The sequence below is a fragment of the Staurois parvus genome, unplaced genomic scaffold (genome assembly GCF_062004578.1).
Source record: "Staurois parvus isolate SC_StPar_1 unplaced genomic scaffold, SC_StPar_1.0 ptg002528l, whole genome shotgun sequence".
NCBI lineage: Eukaryota > Metazoa > Chordata > Amphibia > Anura > Ranidae > Staurois > Staurois parvus.
Genome location: NW_028320324.1, coordinates 127,941 through 149,812, shown reverse-complemented (window position 1 = coordinate 149,812; position 21,872 = coordinate 127,941). Strand labels below are relative to the sequence as shown.

General features: G+C 48.5%; 1 protein-coding gene across 3 annotated transcripts in view; it reads right to left on the bottom strand.

The window, feature by feature from the left end:
* Positions 1-1,834: 1,834 nt before the first annotated feature.
* Positions 1,835-21,872, bottom strand: part of LOC149430683 (uncharacterized) — a 33,667-nt gene continuing 13,629 nt past the window's right edge. For 2 of the 3 annotated variants that reach the window (XM_089666100.1, XM_089666102.1), the window contains 10 exons: positions 19,362-19,472; positions 16,422-16,532; positions 15,544-15,654; positions 14,756-14,866; positions 12,449-12,559; positions 10,968-11,078; positions 9,980-10,234; positions 8,322-8,528; positions 5,998-6,048; positions 1,835-2,605 (listed from right to left, as the gene is read on the bottom strand). In XM_089666100.1, the coding sequence (XP_089522226.1) occupies positions 2,604-2,605; positions 5,998-6,048; positions 8,322-8,528; positions 9,980-10,234; positions 10,968-11,078; positions 12,449-12,559; positions 14,756-14,866; positions 15,544-15,654; positions 16,422-16,532; positions 19,362-19,472 (1,181 nt within the window). In that variant the 3' untranslated portion in view covers positions 1,835-2,603. The remainder of the gene's footprint in view (positions 2,606-5,997; positions 6,049-8,321; positions 8,529-9,979; positions 10,235-10,967; positions 11,079-12,448; positions 12,560-14,755; positions 14,867-15,543; positions 15,655-16,421; positions 16,533-19,361; positions 19,473-21,872) is intronic. The other variant, XM_089666101.1, reaches the window with a different exon arrangement.

Here is a 21,872-nt window from a genome sequence, read left to right as displayed (position 1 = left end):
CGTGTTCTCTGGAGTGACCAATCACGCTTCTCTGTCTGGCAATCCAATGGACGTGTCTGGGTTTGGCGGTGGCCAGGAGAACGGTACTTGTCTGACTGCATTGTGCCAAGTGTAAAGTTTGGTGGAGGGGGATTATGATGTGGAGGTGTTTTTCTGACCCCACCACATGGTAAACCATGGAAGACCCGACCCCACCACATGTAAACCATGGAAGACCCGACCCCACCACATGGTAAATCATGGCAAACCCGATCTGACTACCTGGTAGACCCAACCTTACCACGTGGTACACCCGACACCACCTCATGGTAAACCATGGTAGACCTGATTCCACCACATGGTAAACCATGGTAGACATGACTCCACCACATGGTAGACCATGGTAGACATGACTCCACCACATGGTAAACCATGGTAGACCTGACTCCACCACATGGTAAACCATGGTAGACTTGACTTCACCACATGGTAAACCATGGTAGACCTGACTCCACCACATGGTAGACCATGGTAGACCTGACTCCACCACATGGAAGACCATGGTAGACCTGACTCCACCACATGGTAAATCATGGTAGAGACCCCACCACATGGTAGACTATAGTAGACCCAATCCTACCACATGGTAAACCATCGTAGACTTGACCCCACCACATGGTAGACCTGGGTCACTAAGCTTTGTACACTTTGTCATCACTCTTTGGGAGCGGCCTGAAAAGATAGAACTCCGAGGTGCCAACCCAACGGGAATTTCTAAACTTTACCATAATGAAATTTTATTTTGATTACATCCTATCATATCAAAGAAACTCTTCATAAATCTCTCATTTATTATTTGCCTCTTCTCGTGGTAATGTTTTTTTTTTTGGTTATGCTTACCAGTCAATATCTCTGGATTTGGTGAACTTTTTCCATGGTAGACCAATGGGCACGTGAGCATCAGAAGTGGACTCCGGAGCAGTGGAAGAAGGTCGCCTTGATAGACCACAGTAGACCCAACACCACCACATGGTAGACCCGACCCCACCACATGGTAGACCATGCTAGACCCGACCCCACCACATGGTAGACCATACTAGAACCGACACCACCACATGATAAACCATGGTAGACCCGACCACACTACATGATAAACCAGGGTAGACCCGACCAAACCACATGATAAACCATGGTAGACCCGACCCCACCACATGATAAAACATGGTAGACCCGACCCCAGTACATGGTAGACCTGACCCCACCACATGATATACCATGGTAGACCCAACCTAACCATATGGTAGACCTGACCCCAACACATGATAAACCAAGGTAGACCTGACCCCACTACATGGTAGACCCAACCCCACTACATGGTAGACCCAACCCCACCAAATGGTAGACCCAAAGCCAACACATGGTAAACCATGGTAGACCTGACCCCACCACATGATAAACCATGGTAGACCTGACCCCACCACATGATAAACCATAGTAGACCCGACCCCACCACATGGTAAACCATGGTAGACCCGACCCCACTACATGGTAGACCCGACCCCACTACATGGTAGACCCGACTCCACTACATGGTAGACCCGACTCCACTACATGGTAGACCCGACTCCACTACATGGTAGACCCGACCCCACCATATAGTAAACCAGACCCCACCACATGGTAGACCTTACCCCACCACATGGTAGACCTTACCCCACTACATGGTAGACCTTACCCCACCACATGTGGTGGGGTCGGGTTGCTAAGCTTTGTACAGCTTGTCATCTCTCTTTGGGATTGGCCTGAAGATAGAACTCCGAGGTGCCAACACAACGTGAATTTCTAAACTTCACCATAATGAAAGAATTCCCAAATTTTATTCGGATTACATCCTATCATACACAAATTATCAAATAAACTCTTCATAAATCTCTTTTACTACTCAGTATAAAGTCAGCTTTGTAGTTCCATGGAGATACGTCCACCGATCAGTCATGACTATACAACCACCGACAGGTAAAGTAAATAACATCGATCAGAAAATGACATCTGAAAGTGGGCGGGGGATATATTAGGCACCAAGTGAACATGTCCCTGAATGTGTAACATAAATATATAATAAATCAGTTCCCGATGTTGGGAAACGTGGTTTAAGAACAAAAAAAAACCCACCGGTGGTCATTTCATCATTTGGGTAGCGCCGATTTTATTTTGGCTTTAGCGTTGTGATTGCGCATTATTATTATTAGCTATTGATTGATTGACATATATATATGGGGAGGATTACTGCTGTATTTCCTGTAGAGATCCCCTCCCTGATGTACAATATATGGAGCATATCTCTGTACCAACGATGGTCTGACGTGGGAACTTGGATGGTAGACATTGGTGTCCCTTGGGTAGGTGTATTATATGTGGATATGATTTATTATATATTTACGTTGTACATCGATTATATAGTATATGTCCCCCCCCCCCCCCCGTGGAGATCACACCCACTGTATATCGTCTTTTCTTAGTGCAGGATGAGGAATATTTCACATGTTGTCTCTTCTATCATGGAGTTCTCCAGGTTGAGATCTTCATCTTCTGGATCCTGGGTTGCGATTTTGTTTTCATAAATATCCTGAAAAGTGTAAAAACAAAATCCGATTCATATGAAACAGAAGATTCTGCCATAGAATAAAGATCATCAGAGCGGCGGATTATGACATCTGATTGCGGATACAGGAAAGGGACCTTCAGAGGAAGAAGAGGAAATGAACTGAAGCTGTGTACAAAACAAGGAGAAGGTCATGGGTATTGTCTGTGGTCTCCCTGCAGCACAGGGCAAAGGACTAGTCACCAGTATTGTCTGTGGTCTCCCTGCAGCAAAGGGCATAGGACCAGTCACCAGTATTGTCTGTGGTCTCCCTGCAGCACAGGGCAAAGGACTAGTCACCAGTATTGTCTGTGGTCTCCCTGCAGCAAAGGGCATAGGACCAGTCACCAGTATTGTCTGTGGTCTCCCTGCAGCAAAGGGCATAGGACCAGTCACCAGTATTGTCTGTGGTCTCCCTGCAGCACAGGGCAAAGGACTAGTCACCAGTATTGTCTGTGGTTTCCCTGCAGCAGAGGGCACAGGACTAGTCACCAGTATTGTCCGTGGTCTCCCTGCAGCACAGGGCAAAGGACTAGTCACCAGTATTGTCTGTGGTTTCCCTGCAGCAGAGGGCACAGGACTAGTCACCAGTATTGTCTGTGGTCTCCTTGCAGCACAGGGCATAGGACCAGTCACCAGTATTGTCTGTGGTCTGCCTGCAGCACAGGGCGAAGGACTAGTCACCAGTATTGTCTGTGATCTCCCTGCAGCAGAGGGCATAGGATTAGTGACAGTATTATCTGTTGTCTCCTTGCAGCACAGGGCAAAGGACTAGTCACTGTATTGTCTGTGCTCTCCTTGCAGCAAAGGGCACAGGACTAGTCACCAGTATTGTCTGTGGTCTCCCTCCAGAAAAGAGCAAAGGACTAGTCACCAGTATTGCCTGTGTTCTCCCTGCAGCACAGGGCAAAGGACTAGTCACCAGTATTGGCTGTTGTCTTCCTGCACAGGACTAGTCACAAGTATTGTCTGTGGTCTCCCTGCAGAAGAGGGAATAGGACCACTCACCAGTATTGTCTGTGGTCTCCCTGCAGCAGAGGGCATAGGACCAGTCACCAGTATTGTCTGTGTTCTCCCTGCAGCAGATGGCATAGGACCAGTCACCAGTATTGTCTGTGTTCTCCCTGCAGCAGAGGGCATAGGACCAGTCACCAGTATTGTCTGTGGTCTCCCTGCAGAAGAGGGAATAGGACCACTCACCAGTATTGTCTGTGGTCTCCCTGCAGCAGAGGGCATAGGACCAGTCACCAGTATTGTCTGTGTTCTCCCTGCAGCAGATGGCATAGGACCAGTCACCAGTATTGTCTGTGTTCTCCCTGCAGCAGAGGGCATAGGACCAGTCACCAGTATTGTCTGTGGTCTCCCTGCAGCACAGGGCACAGGACTAGTCAGCAGTATTGTTTGTGGTTTCCCTGCAGCAGAGGGCATAGGACCAGTCACCAGTATTGCCTCTGATCTCAGTGCAGCTTTTCCGTATTGCTGCCCTTCCATGCCTTGTTCTACAATACTGTATATCCATACTTCCATAGTTAGGCTGGAAAAGGCACAACTCCCTCCAGTCCAGTCTATGAATTTCCATGTTGTGCTCCTCAGGGAGGAAGTTTTTGGATTTCTCAATAGCTGATACCAGTACTTGGGAAGAGGAGCTCCACTTTTTTGCTGCTGTGACTGTAAAGAACCCTCTCCATAATTTCAGTTTGAACCTCCAGGCTTTAACAGGGGCAATGTGTCCTGGTCATGGAGCTGGGATGAAACACGTTGTTACCACCTTTAGGGCTCCTTTACACTTGCCTCGTCCTCTGAAGAGCAATCCGAGGGTGCTGGAGAGGCGTCTGGGAGGCAATACTTTGCTTTTTAAAGACATTCCACACCAGTGGACACGTGCTCTCCTGCAGGCTGTAAAATGCTTTACATGACTGGCTTGTTCTGTACTGGGTCACTGTAGGGAGGCGGTCATCTTGGTAGGAGCAGGGCTTTGCTTCCTCATATCAGAGCCTCTGGCAAGGAGAACAGTGAGCAGCACAATGATATCACCACATCTCACTCCAAATCCCACGAGACTAACAGTCAGAGGCAGCTCTGCCTTATAGACCTCACACTGCAGATAGACATGAGGATACAGAACAGGAGTGCCTAGGCACAGGAAGTGCACTGATGTCAGGAATGCCTAGGCACAGGAAGTGCACTGATGTCAGGAGTGCTTATAAGAGGTGCACTGATGTCAGGAGTGCCTAGGCACAGGAAGTACACTGATATCAGGAGTGCCTAGGCACAGGAAGTTCACTGATATCAGGAGTTCCTAGGCACAGGAACTACACTGATATCAGGAGTGTCTAGGCACAGGAAGTACACTGATGTCAGCAGTGTCTATGCACAGGAAGTGCACTGATATCAGGACAAGAAATGCTCTGATATCAGGAGTGCCTACAGGAAGTACACTAATATCAGGAGTGCCTAGGCACAGGAAGTACACTGATATCAGGATTGCCTACAAGAAGTGCACTGATATTAGGAGTTCCTAGGAACAGGAAGTAAACCGATATCTGGAGTGCCTAGGCACAGGAAGTACACTGATATCAGGAGTGTCTAGGCACAGGAAGTGCACTGACATCAGGAGTGCCTAGGCACAGGAAGTGTACTGATATCAGGAGTGCCTAGGCACAGGAAGTACACTGATATCAGGAGTGCCTACAGGAAGTGCATTGATATCAGGAGTGCGTAGGCACAGGAACTACACTGATATCAGTAGTGCTTAGGCACTGGAATTGCACTGCTATCAGGTGTTCCTAGGCACAGGAAGTACATTGATATCAGGAACTTCTCTTATATCAGGAGTGCTTAGACGCAGGAAGTGCACTGATATCAGGAGTGCCTAGGCACAGGACGTTCTCTGATATCAGGAGTGCCTAGGCACAGGAAGTTATCTGATATCAGGAGTGCCTTGGCGCAGGAAGTGCACTGATATCAGGAGTGCCTAGGCACAGGAAGTACACTGATATCAGGAGTGCCTAGGCACACTGACATACCAGGAAGCGCCCTGGAATTTTGCAGGAGGAATTCAAGATAAAAGGTAGATTGTTCAGGACCATTATTGGGCACCATAAACATTTCTTCGCGTTTCTTACATCACAGCAAAGGTTCACTTTTTGAGTTCAGGTCCACTTTAAGCGGCCATTGCTGGCCTCCTTTTGCACAATTGCCGGCTTCCTGGCTGCCTTTGACCTCAGTATTTTCTGGCTACAACTTAGAAATGATTGAACCCAGCAGGTCAATGTGACAGCCAGGCAACTTGCATTTTCAGAAGCAGAGGTCCTCCATACATGACTACATACATGGAATGTCAGTGGGATGGTTGATGATTTGTGTCGGACACTTACATACACAGGAGGACAGAACGCTCGATCCCACCTTACGTCCTCGGCGGTTACCTGGGAAGAGAAGAAGGAAAACCACCTTTCAGCTGATGTGGGACCTCAAGTTTCAGTCTTACTAAAATTGATAGAAAGCAGATAATAGCTACACGTTATCTTGTCATTTAATGACGTTAAACAGATGGGCAAAAAAGATGTCCTGAGGCAAAGAGGAGGGACTCTGTGGAACTGGGGTGGGGTGGTATTTGGGGGGTTTGATCAAGTGTAGTGCCCCTTGATTATGAAGGCTGTGCACACCTGCACACACAGCCTGCTGTTCTCCTGTAGGACCTGGACATAGGGTTAGACCCTTCAATGCTCTCAAGACTCTTCAAAGCCTCCGGACTCCAGAACCCAATACAAGAGTTATCATTCCCAGACAACACTTGAACCTGCTTCAGTGAGAACCCTGTGTAAGATACACCTCCTCTAACACAGTGGCAGGGCCACCACTGTCACATGGGGTGTGGGCAGCCTGCATAAACAAAGAATATCTTTCGGCTTGCCCTGACAGCACCGCTGCTCTGGCCTCACACTTCAGACCTCTCTCTGGTCCTCCAGACCACCCATCTCATCAAACTTTAGACTCTGCGTCTGTCTCTCTCTCACAGCTCCCTTCTACTCTGGCTCACGTCCTGACCTCTGGGCAGGGGACCTCCTGTTTCCCAGGTGGAGCCCTGCAATACAGATAGCCCGTTGATTATAAAAGCTGCACACACAGTGTGCTGGTCTCCTGTAGGACCTGGACATAGGGTTAAAGGTTTCATCCCTCCCAAGACTCTTCGAAGGCCCTGACCTCAAGAACCCAATGCAAGCGCTACCAATCCTGGAGAGCACTTGAACCTACATCTGTGAAAACCCTGTGTGAGATGTACGTTCTCTAACACAGAGCCAGCGTTGTCATAGGGGTTGTGGGTAGCCTGGAATATCTCTCGGCTTGCTCTGGCAGTGCCACTGCTCTGGCCTCACACTTCAGACCTCTCTCTGGTCCTCCAGACCACCCATCTCATCAAACTTTAGACTCTGCGTCTGTCTCTCTCTCACAGCTCCCTTCTACTCTGGCTCACGTCCTGACCTCTGGGCAGGGGACCTCCTGTTTCCCAGGTGGAGCCCTGCAATACAGATAGCCCCTTGATTATAAAGGCTGCACACACAGCGTGCTGGTCTCCTGTAGGACCTGGACATTGGGTTAAAGGCTTCATCCCTCCCAAGACTCTTCAAAGGCCCTGACCTCCAGAACCCAATGCAAGCACTACCAATCCTGGAGAACACTTAAACCTACATCCGTGAAAACCCTGTGTGAGATGTACCTTCTCTAACACAGAGCCAGCATTTGTCATAGGGGTTGTGGGCAGCCTGGAATATCTCTCGGCTTGCTCTGGCAGTGCCACTGCTCTGGCCTCACACTTCAGACCTCTGTCTGGTCCTCCAGACCATCTCACCAAATGTTACACTCTGTGTCTGTCTCTCTCTCACAGCTCTCTGCTGCGCTGGCCTCACACTTCAGACCTCTGCCTGGTCCTCCAGACCATGTCACCAAACGTTACACTCTGTGTCTGTCTCTCTCTCTCTCTCTCTCTCAGCCCTCTCACAGCTCTCTGCTGCTCTGGCCCACACTCTGACCTCTGGGCAGGAGACCCCCTGCATGCCAAGTGCAGCCCTGAACTACAGACAGCCCCTTGATTATAAAGGCTGTGGACACCTGCTCACACAGCCTGCTGATCTTCTGTAGGACCTGGACATAGGGTTAGAGGCTTCATCCCTCCCAATACTCTTTGAAGCCTCCGGACTCCAGAACCCAATCCAGGCGTTCCCAATCTCAGAGGAAACTGAAAAAACAATTTTCTCAGCTCAGAACCAACATTCTGGAGCCCCTAAACCTTCATCCATGAGAACCCTGTGTATGGTGTACCTCTTCTAACACAGTGGCGGGGCCCAGCACTGTCATAGGGGGTGTGGGCAGCCTGCAAACCAAGAAATATAATTATATTTGATAGGGAAGGACTAAACAAGCAATTACCGTTGATGTGGGGGGGGGGGGGAGAGTTCCATTTTAAGTCATCTGAACTTACGGTTATTGTTGTAAACGCTGTGAAGAGTAGTGAAAGGTTTTTAATTTCCTCCCCAAGAAGCTTCTATGGGGACTTTACTCACAAAGAGTTCAATTTAAGAAGGTAGAGATGCCCCATTGGCAGGAGGTGCGTCTCCCCCCCCCCCCCCAGTCCTGGCTCAAGCCCGTCATTGCTCTTCTAGGTCCCAGTTTTATGTTTTCGGATTCTTTTTGTACTTACAGAAATGTGTTAAGAAGACGAGTAGAAGCAGAATGAGGATAATGGGGCCACAGACGCTGATGATGATGGCATTCAGGTCCTGCACTGGTTGGGACACAGACGTCAGGATGTGCGTTAATGAAATCAGAAATTTGGGTGCGGCGTCCCGTTCTTCCTTATCAATCTTTTCTCTTTCCCAAGCTTTGTCCTCACTATCTGGGGATTCTCCTGTATGTGGAATGAGACAACCAACTTCATATGTACACACCATATACACCAATCAATTATATATTTAGCTAGATCACTATATATTATCTGCAGAGAAAACCTTAGCGTTGCAAAGAAACAGGTCCACTTAATGGCCAACTCCAGCCAATACATATCACCCCCCCCCTCCCCTCCCAATAAACGTCTGTCCCTTAAACCCTTAAACCTGTGTAAGCTGCAATCAGATTGATTTGGTGCCTATATAGATCCTCTTTATCTCATCATTCCAGGGGGTGAACAGATTGGGATAGGGAGTTCAAGAGGATGGGAGAAGCTCTGGTGAAGTCTTGACAGCGAGAGGAGGGGGATGGTTTGGGTGATATTTTGAGTTGAGGTTGGTGATGGGGATAGAGTGGGGTAGAGTTGTGAATGGCCTTATATGGTGTTGTTAGTATCTTGAATTTTATTAGTTGAGCGAATTCAAGTCCGTGGAGGGATTGGCAGAATCCCTTCCCTGGCCTTCGCTCACTGTCCTCCACCTTTCTCTGCCAATTCCTCCCACTGGCCCCTGCAGAGTGGATGATACTCTGCAGGGGCCAGTGGGAGGAATTGGCAGAGAAAGGTGGAGGACAGTGATTGAAGGCCAGGAAAGGGATTGGCAAAAAGGGGTGGAGAACACTCTGCAGGGGTAAGTGAAGGGGTTGGCAGAGAGGGGTGGAGGACACTCTGCAGGGGTAAGTAAAGGGATTGGCAAAAAGGAATTGAGGATACTCTGCAGGGGTAAGTGAAAGGATTGGCAAAAAGGGATAGAGGACACTCTACAAGGGCCAGTGGAGGGATTGACAAAGAGGAGTAGAGTACACTAAGCGGAAGCCAGTGGAGGGATTGGCAGAGATCGGTGGAGGACACTGAGCGGAGGCCAGTGTAAGGTTTGGCAGAGAAGGTGGAGGAGACTGAGCGGAGGTAAGTGAAGGGATTGGCAGAGAGGAGTGGAGGACACTGAGCAGAGGCCAGTGAAAGGATTGGCAGAGAGGGGTTGAGGACACTGAATGGAGGCCAGTGGAAAGTGTGGCAGAGAACGGTGAAGGAAACTCTGCAGGGGCCAGTGAAGGGATCAGAAGAGTAGAGTGGAGGACACTGAGTGGTTTGTAATGTGGATTAAACTAGATGAAGCATTCATAATAGACTGAAGAGCGGGCAGCCTGTGTAGAGGAAGGCCAAGGAGTAGGAGGGTGCAATAGTTGACAGAGGGGAGTTTTTGTTGTAGAGGTCGTCTATTACAGAAGAAGATAAGGCTTGGAGTGGTGAAGTTTCCTCTAGGTAAGGGTTTACTGGTTGGAAGGATGAGGGGTTGAAGACAGGTAGACCATGAAACTGATCAGATTTTTAATCCTTGCCTCCAATTTATACACCTCATTGTCCAAGCTGTATCCTTGTTTCGGCAAGTCTGAAAAAAGGTCTGTTCTCCTCACCTAAAATTATCAGAGCTTGACTCATCTCCTCCTCTCCAGATGGAGTCCTTGCTTTGCAATAGATCTTGCTTGGTCCCGGAGTATAATCAAACTGGAACGTGGCCGCTTCCTTGCCGTGGACCGTCATATTTTTCACGATTCTGTCCCCCTGGATGAGCTCATAGTGGATGACCTGAGGTCCACGTTCGGAGATGCAGGTGATGTTGAAGCTATGTCCTATTGCGATGATGCTGATATTGGGCATGGATAGAGACTCTGCAAACAGAACAGTGAAATAGCTAGAACTATCTTCCAGGGCTGCCGGTCTTCATCTGAGGTCCCACCAGGGGCGGACTGACCATTCGAGCACTCGGACACTGCCCGAGGGCCCGGGGTCAGTAGGGGGCCCCATGAAATGCCTTTTTTATAGACTTTTTTTGGTTGTGCTTTGAGTGTGGGCAAGGACACAGGGGCCTCATGATCCCCTATTGCCCGGGGGGCCCCATGAGTTGACAGTCCACCCCTCGGTCCCACCCACCTTCTTCTGTCGAGGTTCCTGCTGTCACCGCAACTGCAAGAACTTGTGAGAACGTAGAAGCTGGTGACACAAGAAGCTCAGCTGAAAAAGCAACCCCCTGCTGGATCAAACCTTGTCTCCTCCACAGGGAAGTTGCTCTCCAAGGGTTCTCCATGCTGAACTCTAGACATATAGAACAACAAAAATCAAGGCAGTTGTGTTTTTTTTTTTGTACAGTAACTAGATTCAGAGCTCATAATAAATGAGTCCAGACACTCCACCTCAACAGATCGGGACATCTTATGTAAGGGGGTGCTCTGATGGGGACATCTCTTGTAAATTGGATGATGGAGATTACACCCCCAGATCAGATAGGCTAGATCCAGCCCTGGGCTTTATGTCTACACAAAGGGCGATTTTATGGGAATATTGTTGCTGTGACGAATGGTCTGGTGACAGGTTCTCTTTGAGTTTTAGGTGGAGATCACTTACTTGTTATGTGTTGAGGCTGTATCTTTTCGGGGATGGACCGGAGCTGCTTCTTGGTGACAACTGACTGTATTCCAGTGGAGTGATGTTCACTGCCGATCGTTGAATGGTGCACTGAAAAGCAAAGTCTATGACTGGTATACATAGAAATGTTCGGTGCTACAGTATGGATCAGGGGCGGACTGACAACTCATGGGGCCCCCGAGCAATAGGGGATCATGGGTCCCCTGTGTGCTCACCCACACCCAAAAAAGCCTATGAAAAAGCCAATTAAAGGTACCAGGGGCATCTCATGGGGCCCCCTACTGACCCCGGGCCCTCGGGCAGTGCCCGAGTGCTCCAATGCTCAGTCCACCCCTGGTATGGATACTGACAATACATTGATGTCAACCCGGCACAGCAACACTCAGTCAGAGTGGATTGGAGGAGCGAGGAAACGTCTTCACATTACGGGACAAGTCCAGCTGAATGTAGACATGTGCAGAACAAAACAAATTCATTTAATTTTGTTTATTGGTCTTTAAATTCAATTCTAATCGAGGCACTCTGATGGGGACATCTGATGTAAGGGGGCACTCTGATGGAGACACCTGATGTAAGGGGGCACTCTGATGGGGACACCTGATGTAAGGAGGCACTCTGATGGGGACATCTGATATAAGGGCGCTCTGATGGGGACACCTGATGTAAGGAGGCACTCTGATGGGGACACCTGATGTAAGGGGGCACTCTGATGGAGACACTTGATGTAAGGGGGCACTCTGATGGAGACACCTGATGTAAGGAGGCACTCTGATGGGGACATCTGATGTAAGGGGGCACTCTGATGGGGACACCTGATGTAAGGAGGCACTCTGATGGGGACATCTGATGTAAGGAGGCACTCTGATGGGGACATCTGATGTAAGGAGGCACTCAGATGGGGACACTGATGTAAGGGGGCACTCTGATGGGGACACCTGATGTAAGGGGGCACTCTGATGGAGACACCTGATGTAAGGGGGCACTTGGATGAGGACACCTGATGTAAGGAGGCACTCTGATGGGGACATCTGATATAAGGGGGCACTCTGATGGAGACACCTGATGTAAGGGGATACTCTGATAGGGACATCTGATGTAAGGAGGCACTCTGATGGTGACACCTGATTTAAGAGGGCGCTCTGATGGGGACACCTGATGTAAGGGGCACTCTGATGGGGACACCTGATGTAAGGAGGCACTCTGATGGGGACACCTGATGTAAGGGGGCACTCTGATGGAGACACTTGATGTAAGGGGGCACTCTGATGGAGACACCTGATGTAAGTGGGCGCTCTGATGGGGGATGGGGACCACACCTCCAGATCAGATAGGCTAGATCCAGTCCTGGGATTTTTACACAAGGGGGGATTTTACAGGGCAGTTATCTCACGGGAATATTGTTGCTGTGACGAATGGTCTGGTGACAGGTTCTCTTTGAGTTTTCGGTGGAGATCACTTACTTGTTATGTGTTGAGGCTGCGTCTTTTCGGGGATGGACCGGAGCTGCTTCTTGGTGACAACTGACTGTATTCCAGTGGAGTGATGTTCACTGCCGATCGTTGAATGGTGCACTGAAAAGCAAAGTCTATGACTGGTATACATAGAAATGTTCGGTGCTACAGTATGGATCAGGGGCGGACTGACAACTCATGGGGCCCCCGAGCAATAGGGGATCATGGGTCCCCTGTGTGCTCACCCACACCCAAAAAAGCCTATGAAAAAGCCAATTAAAGGTACCAGGGGCATCTCATGGGGCCCCCTACTGACCCCGGGCCCTCGGGCAGTGCCCGAGTGCTCCAATGCTCAGTCCACCCCTGGTATGGATACTGACAATACATTGATGTCAACCCGGCACAGCAACACTCAGTCAGAGTGGATTGGAGGAGCGAGGAAACGTCTTCACATTACGGGACAAGTCCAGCTGAATGTAGACATGTGCAGAACAAAACAAATTCATTTAATTTTGTTTATTGGTCTTTAAATTCAATTCTAATCGAGGCACTCTGATGGGGACATCTGATGTAAGGGGGCACTCTGATGGAGACACCTGATGTAAGGGGGCACTCTGATGGGGACACCTGATGTAAGGAGGCACTCTGATGGGGACATCTGATATAAGGGCGCTCTGATGGGGACACCTGATGTAAGGAGGCACTCTGATGGGGACACCTGATGTAAGGGGGCACTCTGATGGAGACACTTGATGTAAGGGGGCACTCTGATGGAGACACCTGATGTAAGGAGGCACTCTGATGGGGACATCTGATGTAAGGGGGCACTCTGATGGGGACACCTGATGTAAGGAGGCACTCTGATGGGGACATCTGATGTAAGGAGGCACTCTGATGGGGACATCTGATGTAAGGAGGCACTCAGATGGGGACACTGATGTAAGGGGGCACTCTGATGGGGACACCTGATGTAAGGGGGCACTCTGATGGAGACACCTGATGTAAGGGGGCACTTGGATGAGGACACCTGATGTAAGGAGGCACTCTGATGGGGACATCTGATATAAGGGGGCACTCTGATGGAGACACCTGATGTAAGGAGGCACTCTGATGGGGACACCTGATGTAAGGAGGCACTCTGATGGGGACACCTGATGTAAGGAGGCACTCTGATGGGGACACCTGATGTAAGGGGGCACTCTGATGGAGACACCTGATGTAAGGGGCACTTGGATGAGGACACCTGATGTAAGGAGGCACTCTGATGGGGACATCTGATATAAGGGGGCACTCTGATGGAGACACCTGATGTAAGGGGATACTCTGATGGGGACAGTGATGTAAGGGGATACTCTGATAGGGACATCTGATGTAAGGAGGCACTCTGATGGTGACACCTGATTTAAGAGGGCGCTCTGATGGGGACACCTGATGTAAGGGGCACTCTGATGGGGACACCTGATGTAAGGAGGCACTCTGATGGGGACACCTGATGTAAGGGGGCACTCTGATGGAGACACTTGATGTAAGGGGGCACTCTGATGGAGACACTTGATGTAAGGGGGCACTCTGATGGAGACACTTGATGTAAGGGGGCACTCTGATGGGGAAATCTGATATAAGGGGGCACTCTGATGGAGACACCTGATGTAAGGGGATACGCTGATGGGGACACTGATGTAAGGGGGCACTCGGATGAGAACACCTGATGTAAGGAGGCACTCTGATGGGGACATCTGATGTAAGGAGGCACTCTGATGAGGACCCCTGATGTAAGGAGGCACTCTGATGGGGACACCTGATGTAAGGGGCACTCTGATGGGGACACCTGATGTTAGGGGCACTCTGATTGAGACACCTGATGTAAGGGGCACTCTGATGAGGACATCTGATCTAAGAGGGGACACTGATGGGGACACATGATGTAAGGGGACACTCGGATGGGGACACCTAATATAAGGCGGGCACTCTGATGGGGACACCTGATGTAAGGGGCACTCTGATGGGGACACCTGATGTAATGGGGCACTCTGATGGGGATACCTGATGTAAGGGGGCGCTCTGATGGGGACACCTGATGTAAGGGGGTATTCTGATGGGGACACCTGATGTAAGGGGGTACTCTGATAGGGACATCTCTTGTAAATTGGGGGATAGGGACTACATTCACAGATCAGATAGGCTAGATCCAGTCCTGGATGTCTTATGTCTACACAAGGGGGCATTGTACAGGGCAGTTATCTCACGTGAATATTGTTGCTGTGACAAATGGTCTGGTGACAGGTTCTCTTTGAGTTTTAGGTGGAGTTCACTTACTTGTTATGTGTTGAGGCTGCGTCTTTTGGGGGATGGACCGGAGCTGCTTCTTGATGACAGTTGATTGTATTTCAGTGGAGTGATGCTCTCTGCTGATCGTTGAATGGTGCACTGAAAAGCAAAGTCTATGACTGGTATACATAGAAATGTTCGGTGCTCGCCTGTAGATCCTAATCATGGACACAGCAATGTTTGTAGGGAAAAGACCAAAACCTTTCTTGTGTCTCACTGGGAGTAAAACAACCGATGCGAACTGACATCCCCCCTAGGCAGCAGACCTGCTGAATGTAGACATCTGATATAAGGAGGCACTCTGATGGGGACATCTGATGTAAGGGGGCACTCTGATGGGGACATCTGATGTAAGGGGGCACTCTGATGGAGACATCAGATGTAAGGGGGCACTCTGATGGAGACATCAGATGTAAGGGGGCACTCTGATGGAGACATCAGATGTAAGGGGGCACTCTGATGGGGATACCTGATATAGGGGCACTCTAATGGGGACACCTGATGTGAGGGGGCACTCTGATGGGGACACCTGATGTAAGGGGGCACTCAGATGGGGACACCTGATGTGAGGGGGCACTCTGATGGAGACACCTGATGTAAGTGGGCGCTCTGATGGGGGATGGGGACCACACCTCCAGATCAGATAGGCTAGATCCAGTCCTGGGATTTTTACACAAGGGGGGATTTTACAGGGCAGTTATCTCACGGGAATATTGTTGCTGTGACGAATGGTCTGGTGACAGGTTCTCTTTGAGTTTTCGGTGGAGATCACTTACTTGTTATGTGTTGAGGCTGCGTCTTTTCGGGGATGGACCGGAGCTGCTTCTTGGTGACAGCTGACTGTATTCCAGTGGAGTGATGTTCACTGCCGATCGTTGAATGGTGCACTAAAAAGCAAAGTCTATGACTGGTATACATAGAAATGTTCGGTGCTTGCCTGCGGATCCTAATCATGGACACAGCAATGTTTGTAGGGAAAAGACCAAAACTTTTCTTGTGTCTCACTGGGAGTAAAACGACCGATGCGAACTGACATCCCCCCTAGGCAGCAGATCTGCTGAATGTAGACATCTGATATAAGGAGGCACTCTGATGGGGATACCTGATATAGGGGCACTCTAATGGGGACACCTGATGTAAGGGGGAACTCTGATGGAGACATCTGATGTAAGGGGGCACTCTGATGGAGACATCTGATGTAAGGGGGCACTCTGATGGGGACATCTGATGTAAGGGGGCACTCTGATGGAGACATCAGATGTAAGGGGGCACTCTGATGGGGATACCTGATATAAGGGGCACTCTGATGGGGATACCTGATATAAGGGGCACTCTAATGGGGACACCTGATGTAAGGGGGAACTCTGATGGAGACATCTAATGTAAGGGGGCACTCTGATGGAGACACCTGATGTAAGGGGGCACTCAGATGGGGACACCTGATGTGAGGGGGCACTCTGATGGAGACACCTGATGTAAGTGGGCGCTCTGATGGGGGATGGGGACCACACCTCCAGATCAGATAGGCTAGATCCAGCCCTGGGATTTTTACACAAGGGGGATTTTACAGGGCAGTTATCTCACAGGAATATTGTTGCTGTGACGAATGGTCTGGTGACAGGTTCTCTTTGAGTTTTTGGTGGAGATCACTTACTTGTTATGTGTTGAGGCTGCGTCTTTTCGGGGATGGACCGGAGCTGCTTCTTGGTGACAGTTGATTGTATTCCAGTGGAGTGATGTTCACTGCCGATCGTTGAATGGTGCACTGAAAAGCAAAGTCTATGACTGGTATACATAGAAATGTTCGGTGCTCGCCTGTAGATCCTAATCATGGACACAGCAATGTTTGTAGGGAAAAGACCAAAACTTTTCTTGCGTCTCATTGGGAGTATAACGATCGATGCGAACTGACATCCCCCATAGGCAGCAGACCTGTATCCTACCATCTATGGAACAAATTAATCCTAATACACCTACAGTATGGATACTGAAAATACATTGATGTCAACACTCAGAGTGGATTGGAGGAGCGAGGAAACGTCTTCACATTACGCAATGAGTCCAGTTAAATGTTTTGTTTTATTTAGTTTCGTTTTTTAAATAATTTAGTTTCGTTTGTTTTTGGAATTCATTTCGTTTATTTTTTTTTTAATTCAATTAAAACTAAATTTGGCCAAATTCCGAAAATTCAAATCGGAATTCGAATTCAATTTGGCGTTCAACGTCAAATTTATTCTATTTGAAATCTGAATTTTGTAAGATGGTTTTCTTTTTTCTATTTTATTTTATTCTATTGTTTTTTTTTCTATTCTATCTTTTTCTATTATTTTCTTCTTTTTTTTTTAAATTCTATTATTTTCTAGTCTAAACAAAGCTATTTGAATTTTAAAAAAAACGCACGTCTAGTTGAGTATGTCTGACTAATACTAGCTGGTTCTCAAGTGTGCATTTTAAACCTGTGGTTAGCTGTTTGCCTGGAGTTCAGCTTTAAGTTGGGAGGGTAGCCATTCATGTAGGTAAGAACCAGGCGCGGACTGACCATTCGGAATCTCGGGCACTGCCTGAGGGCCCGGGGTCAGTAAGGGGCCCCATGAGATGCCTCTGGTACCTTTCATAGGATTTTATGGGTGTGGTTTGAGTGTGGGCGAGCACACAGGGGCCCCATGATCCCCTATTGCCCGGGGGCCCCATGAGCTGTCATTCTGCCCCTGGGAAGAACCAACTGTCCTCATAGCAAGACTTCTGCCAGTGGTTGGGGTGGAGAAAACAAGAGGCCAGCTCCAGTAAATCAGGAGGGAACAACAGAGACTGGGTCAGATTTGAAAACCTATCCAATTACTGGCTGTCCCCAGCAGCATCCTCTTGGCTCTAATGGCCCTGCTGGGTAGGGAGAGAGAAGGAGCAATGTCAGTGAAAGGTGCCTGAAGCGAAAGGAAAGAGCAGGTTCCCCATACAGGGCTTCTCTGTCTGCCAGTGGAGGGACTCGATTGTCCTACACAAAGCCTTGACCTCAACCCTACTAAACACCTTTGGGATGAATTAGAATTGTGAGCCAGGTCTTCTCATCCAACATCTAACCTCACAATTGGGGACAAATTTCCACACACGCCCTCCAAAACCTTATGGAAATCCATCCCAGAAGAGTGGAGGATGTTATAGCCACAAAGGGGGCACCTCTATATTAATGGCCATGGTTCTGGAACAGAAGGTCAAACAAGCTCATATAGGTGTGATGGATGGAGGAACAGGAATGTCCTGCACAGAGCCCTGACCTCAATCCTATTAAACGCTTTTGGGGTGAATTGGAACACCGGTTGTGAGCAAGGTCTTCTCATCCATCATCAGTACCTGACCTCCCATATGGGCAAAAATTCCCACAGACACCCTCAAAAAGCTTGTGGAAATCCATCCCAGAAGAATGGAGGATGTTATAGCCACAAAGGGGGCTCCTCCATATTAATGGCCATGGCTCTGGAATGGGATGTCCAACAAGCTCATATAGATGTGATGGATGGTGGAACAGGAATGTCCTGCACAGAGCCCTGACCTCAACCCTACTGAATGATTTTAGAGTGAATTGGAACACCAATTGTGAGCCGGGTCTTCTCATCAGTACCTGACCTCACAAATGGGCAAAAATTCCCACAGACACCCTCCAAAAGCTTGTGGAAATCCTTCCCAGAAGAGTGGAGTATGTTAAATCCAGAAAGGGGGTGCCTCCATATTAATGGCCATGGTTCAGGAATGGGATGTCCAACAAGCTCATATACTGTAGGTGCGATGGATGGAGGAACAGGAATGTCCTGCACAGAGCACTGACCTCAACCCTACTGAACAATTTTGGAGTGATTTTGAACACCGATTGTGAGCCGGGCCTTCTCACCAGTACCTGACCTCACAAAAGGGCACAAATTCCCACAGACACCCTCCAAATTCTTGTAGAAATCCTTCCAAGAAGAGTGTAGGCAGTTAAGCTACAAAAGGGGCATTTCTCTATTAATGGCCATGAAGGGGGTGACACTTTCATACTAATGGCCATTAGGGGGCGTCTCCATTGTAATGGCCATGGTTTTGGAGTGGGATGTAAGGGGGCACTCTGATGGGGACATCTGATGTAAAGGGCTCTTTGATGGGGACATCTGATGTAAGGGGGCACTCAGATGGCGACATCGGATGTAAGGGGGCACTCTGATGGGGACATTTGATGTAAGGGGGCACTCTGATGGGGACATCTGATGTAAAGGGCTCTTTGATGGGGACATCTGATATGGGGGGTACTCAGATGGAGACATCTTATGTAAGGGGGCACTCTGATGGGGACATCTGATGTAAGGGGGCACTCTGATGGGGACATCTGATGTAAGGGGGCACTCTGATGGGGACATCTGATGTAAGGGGGCACTCTGATGGGGACATCTGATGTAAGGGGGCACTCTGATGGGGGATGGGGACTACACCCCCAGATCAGATCAGATAGGCTAGATCCAGCCCTGGGCTTTATGTCTACACAATGGGGCATTTTACGGGAATATTGTTGCTGTGACGAATGGTCTGGTGACAGGTTCTCTTTGAGTTTTAGGTGGAGATCACTTACTTGTTATGTGTTGAGGCTGCGTCTTTTCGGGGATGGACCGGAGCTGCTTCTTGGTGACAGCTGACTGTATTCCAGTGGAGTGATGTTCACTGCCGATCGTTGAATGGTGCACTGAAAAGCAAAGTCTATGTTCTGTCCCCACATGAAGGCGAATGAAGGTATAACTGATAATGGCTGTGTAACTTCCTACCTTCGTATCCAAGCAGTGGAGCAGACCGGACCGGCAGATGTTCAGGTTAGATGGATCCAAACGTATACACGGGAATGAAATCAGCGTGGGTTTATTTGGTCCAAAATACAGCGACAAACAGTGATACAATACTGTAAGGTAGTAGGGGTATTGATGCTGTCCTGTGATATCTTTCCTGAGGCTAACTGCTGGTCAAAAACTGATGCCTTCACAAGCCCAGGGTATTGAATGTCCTGTCACACAGCTATATAGCAGATAAAATGGCTGCAGGAAGTGACCAGGACCAAGGCTTGCCTAAAACCACGCCCAGCAGAGGAAAAACTTACTAGCTATAACAGAGGCATGCAGCATGCAAATTCTGGCCAGCAGATGGCAGCAACAGATCAAGACATAGAAACAAACATGGTGAAATAAGAATTGGTGATACAATGCACAGTTAAATAACAAATATGAGGGGAACAGCACACTCCCCGTCTGAAATTCCATAAGGGATTTTCACTATGACGAATGTCCATAAAATATAAAACAACCTGTAACAAAGAACATGTTAGAATGCAATAAACATAACAATATAGTAGATTCCGAGTTGGAATAGAGAAGAACCACAAAGTTCAAGTTCAGTAGAGTTCACCCAGCAGGAATGTTCTCGATGGGTAGTATCAAAATGAGTTCGTTAATTGGCCTTGCGAACATTTTAAGCTCACCTTTCTGAAGATCTTCAACTCCACTTTACGGACCTTGCCATCCTTGCTAGGAAGAACCTTTGTAATTAGTCCCATAGGCCAGTCAATCTGCACGGTATGTTGCTCCTTCATTAACACGAGGTCACCTTCTTTTAGGTTTGGTTTGTGGTGTTGCCACTTTCTTCTTCCTTGAAGAATATTGAGATACTCCTTTCGCCACCTGTTCCAGAAGTAATCAGCTAGGTATTGTACACGTTTCCAGTGTTTTTGGTAGATATTCGCATGAGTAAATTCTCCACTAGGCATTAGTGTAATCTCAGCTTTTTGGGTAAGTAGAATAGCTGGAGTCAGTACAGTTGTTGTTTCAGGATCCATAGATACTGGCACGAGGGGTCTAGAATTGATGATAGCTGAAACTTCAGCGAGAAGGGTGACTAGAGTCTCATGTGTGAGTCTTGAAGAGTTTACATCCATCAACATAGAATTCAAGATGTTGCGTGAGATTCCGATCATTCTCTCCCAGGAGCCCCCCATGTGGGAACTATGAGGAGGATTGAAAATCCAGGTGCAACCCTTTTCCGCCAAGTGATCTTGAATGGATTTGGTGTCTATGTTCAGTTCTCTACAGGCTCCAATGAAGTTGCTTCCACGGTCAGACCTCAACTGTTTCACTGGTCCTCTGATTGCGAAGAACCGTCTTAAGGCATTAATAAGGCTGGATGTGTCCATGGATTCTATGACCTCTAAGTGAACGGCTCGCACACTCATGCAAGTAAATAGTACAGCCCAACGCTTACTGTTTGCGTGACCGCCACGGGTCCTGCGTGCGGACACCATCCATGGCCCGAAGACGTCTAGGCCAACGTAGGTGAAAGGCGGCTCTGTACATAGTCTGTCCGCAGGCAAATCAGCCATTTGTTGGTGTAGTTGTTTTCCTCTAGCTTTGCGACAGTGAACACAGTCATGCAATACTTGGGCCACACGTCTTTTCATACCTATAATCCAAAGGCCAGCAGACCGTAACTTGCCCTCAGTGATTTGCCTGCCCTGGTGTTCAGTCTTTTTGTGGTAGTGTCGGATCAGCAAGACGGTGATATGGTGTTTGCTGGGAATGATGAGAGGATTTTGATCTGCAACTCTTAGGTGGGCTTGATTCAAACGACCACCAACTCTGAGCAAGCCAAAACTGTCAATAACTGGATTTAAGTTGGCAAGAGGGCTTTTTATTGGAATCTGCTGTTTGTTGTATAAACACTTCCATTCTACATTGAATTCCTCTTGTTGGACGTGACGTATTATGATGGACTCACTATGAGAGATGTTCTCCGCAGAGAAGGGTTTATGGCAGACGTGCCAACCGTGACAATCCTTATCTTTGTGAGTATTGTGATAACATTTTGCAATGTGCACTAACCTTGCGATAGTCCTGACGAGTCTCATCCAACTAGAGAAACGTTCAAAGCGCTGGCAACCGAGGCTGGAGATTTGCTTTGTTCCAGTGACCAATACACTGACTTCAGCGCGGATTTCTGGATCATTATCCGGATCCTGGATGCTGAAAACTTCCTGTACACATTCGTCCGCCTGTCTTAGCAGAAACTCCGGACCTGTAAGCCAAGTAGAGTTAGTAAAGGAACC